The 9,347-nt window shown below is 40.7% G+C and overlaps 1 protein-coding gene across 8 annotated transcripts in view; it reads left to right on the plus strand.

The window, feature by feature from the left end:
* The window catches only part of ARHGEF6 (Rac/Cdc42 guanine nucleotide exchange factor 6), a 124,121-nt gene that overhangs the window by 48,731 nt on the left and 66,043 nt on the right, over positions 1–9,347 (plus strand). For all 8 annotated transcript variants that reach the window (XM_030933730.1, XM_030933729.1, XM_030933731.1 and 5 more), the window contains one exon: positions 7,383–7,453. In XM_030933730.1, coding sequence (XP_030789590.1) covers positions 7,383–7,453 — 71 coding nt within the window. The remainder of the gene's footprint in view (positions 1–7,382; positions 7,454–9,347) is intronic.

The following is a 9,347-nucleotide window of genomic DNA, read 5'->3' on the forward strand; positions in this document are numbered from 1 at the left end:
AACGCAATGGAATAATATGAAAATTATACTGGGGGGGGGCGGAGCAAGATGGCCGAATAGGAACAACTCCAGTTTCCAACTCCCAGCGCGAGTGACACAGAAGACAGGTGATTTCTGCATTTTCAACTGAGGTACTGGGGTCATCTCACTAGGGAGTGCCGGACAATCGGTGCTGGTCAGCTGCTGCAGCCCGACCAGCGAGAGCTGAAGCAGGGCGAGGCATCGCCTCACCTGGAAAGCGCAAGGGGGAAGGGAATCCCTTTTCCTAGCCAGGGGAACTGAGACACACAACACCTGGAAAATCGGGTAACTCCCACCCCAATACCGCGCTTTAAGCAAACGGGCACACCAGAAGAATATATCCCTCACCTGGCCGGGAGGGTCCCACGCCCACGGAGCCTCCCTCATTGTTAACACAGCAGTCTGCGGTGATCTAACCGCAAGGCAGCAGCGAGGCTGGGGGAGGGGCGCCCGCCATTGCTGAGGCTTAAGTAGGTAAACAAAGCCGCTGGGAAGCTCGAACTGGGTGGAGCTCACAGCAGCTCAAGGAAAGCTGCCTGTCTCTATAGACTCCACCTCTGGGGGCAGGGCTCAGCTAAAAAACAACAGGGGAAGCAGCAGAGGCCTGAGCAGATGCGAACGACTCTGTCTGACAGCTTTGAAGAGAGCAGTGGATCTCCCAACACAGAGGTTGAGATCTGAGAACGGACAGACTGCCTGCTCAAGTGGGTCACTGACCCCTGAGTAGCCTAACTGGGAGACATCCCCCACTAGGGGCAGTCTGACACCCCACACCTCACAGGGTGGAGTACACCCCTGAGAGGAAGCTTCCAAAGTAAGAATCAGACAGGTACACTTGCTGTTCAGCAATATTCTATCTTCTGCAACCTCTGCTGCTGATACCCAGGCAAACAGGGTCTGGAGTGGACCTCAAGCAATCTCCAACAGACCTATAGCTGAGGGTCCTGACTGTCAGAAGGAAAACTATCAAACAGGAAGGACACCTATACCAAAACCCCATCAGTACGTCACCATCATCAAAGACCAGAGAGAGATAAAACCACAAAGATGGGGAAGAAGCAGGGCAGAAAAGCTGGAAATTCAAAAAATAAGAGCGCATCTCCCCCTGCAAAGGAGTGCAGCCCATCGCCAGCAACGGATCGAAGCTAGTCAGAGAATGACTTTGATGAGATGAGAGAAGAAGGCTTCAGTCCATCAAACTTCTCAGAGCTAAAGGAGGAATTACGTACCCAGCGCAAAGAAAGTAAAAATCTTGAAAAAAGAGTGGAAGAATTGACAGCTAGAATAATTAATGCAGAGAAGGTCATAAACGAAATTACAGAGATGAAAACCATGACACGAGAAATACGTGACAAATGCACAAGCTTCAGTAACCGACTCGATCAACTGGAAGAAAGAGTATCAGCGATTGAGGATCAAATGAATGAAATGAAGCGAGAAGAGAAACCAAAAGAAAAAAGAAGAAAAAGAAATGAACAAAGCCTACAAGAAGTATGGGATTATGTAAAAAGACCAAATCTACGTCTGATTGGGGTGCCTGAAAGTGAGGGGGAAAATGGAACCAAGTTGGAAAACACTCTTCAGGATATCATCCAGGAGAACTTCCCCAACCTAGTAGGGCAGGCCAACATTCAAATTCAGGAAATACAGAGAACGCCACAAAGATACTCCTCCAGAAGAGCAACTCCAAGACACATAATTGCCAGATTCACCAAAGTTGAAATGAAGGAAAAAATCTTAAGGGCAGCCAGAGAGAAAGGTCGGGTTACCCACAAAGGGAAGCCCATCAGACTAACAGCAGATCTCTCAGCAGAAACTCTACAAGCCAGAAGAGAGTGGGGGCCAATATTCAAGGTTCTTAAAGAAAAGAATTTTCAACCCAGAATTTCATATCCAGCCAAACTAAGTTTCATAAGTGAAGGAGAAATAAAATCCTTTACAGAGAAGCAAATGCTTAGAGATTTTGTCACCACCAGGCCTGCCTTACAAGAGACCCTGAAGGAAGCCCTAAACATGGAAAGGAACAACCGGTACCAGCCATTGCAAAAACATGCCAAAATGTAAAGACCATCGAGGCTAGGAAGAAACTGCATCAACTAACGAGCAAAATAACCAGTCAATATCATAATGGCAGGATCAAGTTCACACATAACAATATTAACCTTAAATGTAAATGGACTAAATGCTCCAATTAAAAGACACAGACTGGCAAACTGGATAAAGAGTCAAGACCCATCAGTCTGCTGTATTCAGGAGACCCATCTCACATGCAGAGACATACATAGGCTCAAAATAAAGGGGTGGAGGAAGATCTACCAAGCAAATGGAGAACAAAAAAAAGCAGGGGTTGCAATCCTAGTCTCTGATAAAACAGACTTTAAACCATCAAAGATCAAAAGAGACAAAGAAGGCCATTACATAATGGTAAAGGGATCAATTCAACAGGAAGAGCTAACTATCCTAAATACATATGCACCCAATACAGGAGCACCCAGATTCATAAAGCAAGTCCTTAGAGACTTACAAAGAGACTTAGACTCCCATACAATAATAATGGGAGACTTCAACACTCCACTGTCAACATTAGACAGATCAACAAGACAGAAAGTTAACAAGGATATCCAGGAATTGAACTCATCTCTGCACCAAGCGGACCTAGTAGATATCTATAGAACTCTCCACCCCAAATCAACAGAATATACATTCTTCTCAGCACCACATCGCACTTATTCCAAAATTGACCACATAATTGGAAGTAAAGCACTCCTCAGCAAATGTAAAAGAACAGAAATTATAACAAACTGTCTCTCAGACCACAGTGCAATCAAACTAGAACTCAGGACTAAGAAACTCAATCAAAACCGCTCAACTACATGGAAACTGAACAGCCTGCTCCTGAATGACTACTGGGTACATAATGAAATGAAGGCAGAAATAAAGACGTTCTTTGAAACCAATGAGAATAAAGATACAACATACCAGAATCTCTGGGACACATTTAAAGCAGTGTGTAGAGGGAAATTTATAGCACTAAATGCACACAAGAGAAAGCAGGAAAGTTCTAAAATTGACACTCTAACATCACAATTAAAAGAACTAGAGAGGCAAGAGCAAACACATTCAAAAGCTAGCAGAAGGCAAGAAATAACTAAGATCAGAGCAGAACTGAAGGAGCTAGAGACACAAAAAACCCTCCAAAAAATCAATGAATCCAGGAGTTGGTTTTTTGAAAAGATCAACAAAATTGACAGACCGCTAGCAAGACTAATAAAGAAGAAAAGAGAGAGGAATCAAATAGATGCAATAAAAAATGATAAAGGGGATATCACCACCGACCCCACAGAAATACAAACTGCCATCAGAGAATACTATAAACACCTCTACGCAAATCAACTAGAAAATGTAGAAGAAATGGATAATTTCCTGGACACTTACACTCTCCCAAGACTAAACCAGGAAGAAGTTGAATCCCTGAATAGACCAATAGCAGGCTCTGAAATTGAGGCAACAATTAATAGCCTACCCACCAAAAAAAGTCCAGGACCAGATGGATTCACAGCTGAATTCTACCAGAGGTACAAGGAGGAGCTGGTACCATTCCTTCTGAAACTATTCCAATCAATAGAAAAAGAGGGAATCCTCCCTAACTCATTTTATGAGGCCAACATCATCCTGATACCAAAGCCTGGCAGAGACACAACAAAAAAAGAGAATTTTAGACCAATATCCCTGATGAACATCGATGCAAAAATCCTCAATAAAATACTGGCAAACCGGATTCAGCAGCACATCAAAAAGCTTATCCACCATGATCAAGTGGGCTTCATCCCTGGGATGCAAGGCTGGTTCAGCATTCGCAAATCAATAAACATAATCCAGCATATAAACAGAACCAAAGTCAAGAACCACATGATTATCTCAATAGATGCAGAAAAGGCTTTTGACAAAATTCAACAGCCCTTCATGCTAAAAACGCTCAATAAATTCGGTATTGATGGAACATACCTCAAAATAATAAGAGCTATTTATGACAAACCCACAGCTAGTATCATACTGAATGGGCAAAAACTGGAAAAATTCCCTTTGAAAATTGGCACAAGACAGGGATGCCCTCTCTCACCACTCCTATTCAACATAGTGTTGGAAGTTCTGGCTAGGGCAATCAGGCAAGAGAAAGAAATCAAGGGTATTCAGTTAGGAAAAGAAGAAGTCAAATTGTCCCTGTTTGCAGATGACATGATTGTATATTTAGAAAACCCCATCGTCTCAGCCCAAAATCTCCTTAACCTGATAAGCAACTTCAGCAAAGTCTCAGGATACAAAATTAATGTGCAAAAATCACAAGCATTCTTATACACCAGTAACAGACAAGCAGAGAGCCAAATCAGGAATGAACTTCCATTCACAATTGCTTCAAAGAGAATAAAATACCTAGGAATCCAACTTACAAGGGATGTCAAGGACCTCTTCAAGGAGAACTACAAACCACTGCTCAGTGAAATCAAAGAGGACACAAACAAATGGAAGAACATACCATGCTCATGGATAGGAAGAATCAATATCGTGAAAATGGCCATACTGCCCAAGGTTATTTATAGATTCAATGCCATCCCCATCAAGCTACCAATGAGATTCTTCACAGAATTGGAAAAAACTGCTTTAAAGTTCATATGGAACCAAAAAAGAGCCCGCATTGCCAAGACAATCCTAAGTCAAAAGGACAAAGCTGGAGGCGTCACGCTGCCTGACTTCAAACTATACTACAAGGCTACAGTAACCAAAACAGCATGGTACTGGTACCAAAACAGAGCTATAGACCAATGGAACAGAACAGAGTCCTCAGAAATAATACCACACATCTACAGCCATCTGATCTTTGACAAACCTGAGAGAAACAAGAAATGGGGAAAGGATTCCCTATTTAATAAATGGTGCTGGGAAAATTGGCTAGCCATAAGTAGAAAGCTGAAACTGGATCCTTTCCTTACTCCTTATACAAAGATCAATTCAAGATGGATTAGAGACTTAAATGTTAGACCTAATACCATAAAAACCCTAGAAGAAAATCTAGGTAGTACCATTCGGGACATAGGCATGGGCAAGGACTTCATGTCTAAAACACCAAAAGCAATGGCAGCAAAAGCCAAAATTGACAAATGGGATCTAATTAAACTAAAGAGCTTCTGCACAGCAAAAGAAACTACCATCAGAGTGAACAGGCAACCTACAGAATGGGAGAACATTTTTGCAACCTACTCATCTGACAAAGGGCTAATACCCAGAATCTACAAAGAACTCAAACAAATATACAAGAAAAAAACAAACAACCCCATCAAAAAGTGGGCAAAGGATATGAACAGACATTTCTCAAAAGAAGACATTCATACAGCCAACAGACACATGAAAAAATGCTCATCATCACTCGCCATCAGAGAAATGCAAATCAAAACCACAATGAGATACCATCTCACACCAGTTAGAATGGCAATCATTAAAAAATCAGGAAACAGTAGGTGTTGGAGAGGATGTGGAGAAATAGGAACACTTTTACACTGTTGGTGGGATTGTAAACTAGTTCAACCATTATGGAAAACAGTATGGCAATTCCTCAAGGATCTGGAACTAGATGTACCATATGACGCAGCCGTCCCACTACTGGGTATATACCCAAAGGATTACAAATTATTCTACTACAAAGACACATGCACACGTATGTTTATTGCAGCACTATTCACAATAGCAAAGACTTAGAATCAACCCAAATGTCCATCTGTGACAGACTGGATTAAGAAAATGTGGCACATATACACCATGGAATACTATGCAGCCATAAAAAAGAATGAGTGTGCGTCCTTTATAGGGACATGGATGCAGCTGGAAACCATCATTCTTAGCAAACTATCACAAGAAGAGAAAACCAAACACCGCATGTTCTCACTCATAGGTGGGAACTGAACAATGAGGAAACTTGGACTCGGGAAGGGGAACATCACACACTGGGGCCTATCATGGGGAGCGGGGAGGGGGGAGGGATTGCATTGGGGAGTTATACATGATATAAATGATGAATTGATGGGTGCTGACGAGTTGATGGGTGCAGCACACCAACATGGCACAAATATATATATGTAACAAACCTGCACGTTATGCACATGTACCCTAGAACTTAAAGTATAATAAAAAAAAAAAAGAAAATTATACTTAAAAGAGAATAATGTCCTGCTAGTTTTCATCGAGTTAAAGCTTCTGATTATTTTGTTGTTGGCATAGTAGACACACCCAAGAAAGGCATGCTTGCCATTATTTATATTTTATTATACTTGTATAGTAAATTGCACGTTATAAGTACAGATGCTTCTTGACTTACGATGGGGTTACATACTGATAAACCCATTGTAAGTTGAAAGTATCATAAATCAAGAATACATTTAATACACCTAACCTACTGAACATCATAGCTTAGCCTAGCCTACCTTAAATGTGCTTAGAAAACTTACAGTAGCCTGCAGTTGGGCAAAAGTATCTAACACAAAGCCTATTTTATAATAAAGTATTTATTAGGTCATGTACACAGTAGTTTGCCAAGGCAGGAAAATGTCAAAATAAATTATGATTTCTACTGAATGTGTATCGCTGTTGCACCATTTTTAAGTTGAAAAATCATAAGTTGAACCATCATAAGTTGGCGACTATCTGTATGCATTTGGCTAGTATTGGTTTTGTGTATCTGTTTCAAATAAGTTGAATGAAGAGGGCAGACAAACCTCAACCAGGAGTAAAGTTCTTGCCCTGGCCCTGCTATTTCTTAGTTAGGTCTTAACTCCTTGGCTTATTCCTCCTTTGGAAATTGAGGAGTCTAGACAAGAAGATCTAACTTTGACCATCTATAGTTTAGCACAATTGTAGTTGCACTTGTTTAAGAATGTACGTTTCCGGCCGGGCGCGGTGGCTCAAGCCTGTAATCCCAGCACTCTGGGAGGCCGAGACGGGCGGATCACAAGGTCAGGAGATCGAGACCATCCTGGCTAACCCGGTGAAACCCCGTCTCTACTAAAAAAATATAAAAAACTAGCCGGGCGAGGTGGTGGGCGCTTGTAGTCCCAGCTACTCGGGAGGCTGAGGCAGGAGAATGGCGTAAACCTGGGAGGCGGAGCTTGCAGTGAGCTGAGATCCGGCCACTGCACTCCAGCCTGGGCGACAGAGCGAGACTCCGTCTCAAAAAAAAAAAAAAAAAAAAAAGAATGTACGTTTCCATTGATCCTTCCACTGGGAATCTTTATAGCATGTTAGTTGACCTGTGTTATAAAATGTTCATAATAGCCTTCTGTGATATTAACATAATTTAAATGTCTTTTTCACAGAGAGACCTCTCTCCCCCAAGGCCATCAAAGGATTTGAAACTGCTCCACTTACCAAGAATTATTATACTGTGGTAAGTGTTCAGATGATGAATAAAAATTTTCTTGACTCTATATGGAACTTTTTCACTTGTCAAACCATTGATGTGTTGAGGTGACACAAGGGAAAGAGTGAATAAAGTTGCATGCATAAGTCCAATGCCATTTGCATTACAGTGGAGCTCTTCTACTTATATGCTTCTTACAGATATCTAGAAGTCTTATATCTACCGTGCTGAAAAATTCAAAGGTAGCACGGATTCAGAGCAAGCCCTATTAAACAGCATGAAATAGAAATTGGCTAATATGTAAGAATTATGGTGAAATTCAGTGGTTAGATATACCCTTACCAGATATTTAGAAGGTGAATTTCCGAGTTCCTGTAATGCAATACATTTTAAGTGGTTGCATTTTGTGATTTTACTTCAGAATCAATGACTTCATTATTATATCCTCTGGAATATTATCATCCTTTAAAGAGAGCCCAAAAGGAAAACTGCCCTTTGGCACAGTGGGAGGAATGACATGGCTCTGGCTTAAACACAGATATGTCAAAATATGTTAGCTATAAATAGGGTATGTGCAATACTCAAAATAAATCCCTATTTGAAAAAGAAATCGCATCATTCTCCTTCATGTACTCTCTGCTTTCTCTTCACGTCTCCTTTCCAGACTTGGCCCAGTCACTAATTAAAAGGTCAAGTCATGATTAACCTCTAAGTTTCCCTGTCTGGTAGCCTTGTCATTCCCCCGGCCCCGCCTCACCACCTCAGCTGAAATACAGTTTCACTTTTTTACCCAGTGTTCTATGTGCATTTGTCTTGCATACTCATCTCCCTTTGTGCATGGATAGAGTTTTTAAACATCTCTATACAGGTATGTGAATATCATTTGGTTTCAAAAAGTTGAATTTCACTCTTCAGTGAATTTGCTCCATAATGATGACATGAGCAATAGAGAATATGAAAAATCAAGAAGGAACTCACTAGCTAACATGGACAATAAATAATCACAGGGGACTATTTTGTTAATATCTTTTATCTTACGTTTCCAAGGCTAAAATGTATTACCCAGGAGAGGTAGATTCCCTTCTCCCTTACTTCCTGATCACTTCTTTTAGCTTTTAGGTAACTCCTAATTATTCAATTTTTAAAGAAAGGTTGTAGTGGAATGATGGATGAAAATATTACCATAGCTGCTTCTACCTGTGGGTCTGGAGCATATCATCACTCTGCTTTGGATCTCTCTCTGCCTCTGCTGATTCTACCAACTTAAAATGTGGTTGGGATTATCCAAGGCAGAGTAAACTCTGTGATTCTCATGGAATTTATATCAATCCTATATATATAATGGTCAAACTCTGGACATGCTGCAGTTTATATATCCCACCTCCTGTTGGAAGACGTGTGTCGTTTCTAGTTCCTTGCTGTTATAGACAATTCCGCATTGAATAGCTTATATATATATCACTTGTCAAAGTATATGAAGATCTGTATGGTGAAAGTTAAGTGCTTAGGTCAAAGGATATATATGTTTCACAATATTTTTTGGTAGATATTATCCCAAACCTCAGACCTCATAAAGAAAACAAATGTTTTGGGGGAACCATGATAGCCTGTGAAGAACCTGTAGAAATTCGATGTGAATATTGCTTAATTATTGACCAGCTGGATATATTGTAACTAGATATAGATGTGAAGAGATTTTGGTTGGTTGGTTTTTTTAAATCCACATTTCTTTGGCTTTGAATATTTAGGCAAATTTTTAGTGTCAATTAATTCAAAATATGTTTTGAGTGTTCTGATTGTCCTCCTAATCTGTGTTGAAAAAAAAAAATTATTCCATCCACAAGATTTGTAGACTTGTAAAATCAATTTCACTCACATGAAAAGTGCCCTCAACTGATGGTATATTAACTCTTCTTCCCTC

Source organism: Rhinopithecus roxellana, chromosome 7 (genome assembly GCF_007565055.1).
Source record: "Rhinopithecus roxellana isolate Shanxi Qingling chromosome 7, ASM756505v1, whole genome shotgun sequence".
Lineage (NCBI taxonomy): Eukaryota > Metazoa > Chordata > Mammalia > Primates > Cercopithecidae > Rhinopithecus > Rhinopithecus roxellana.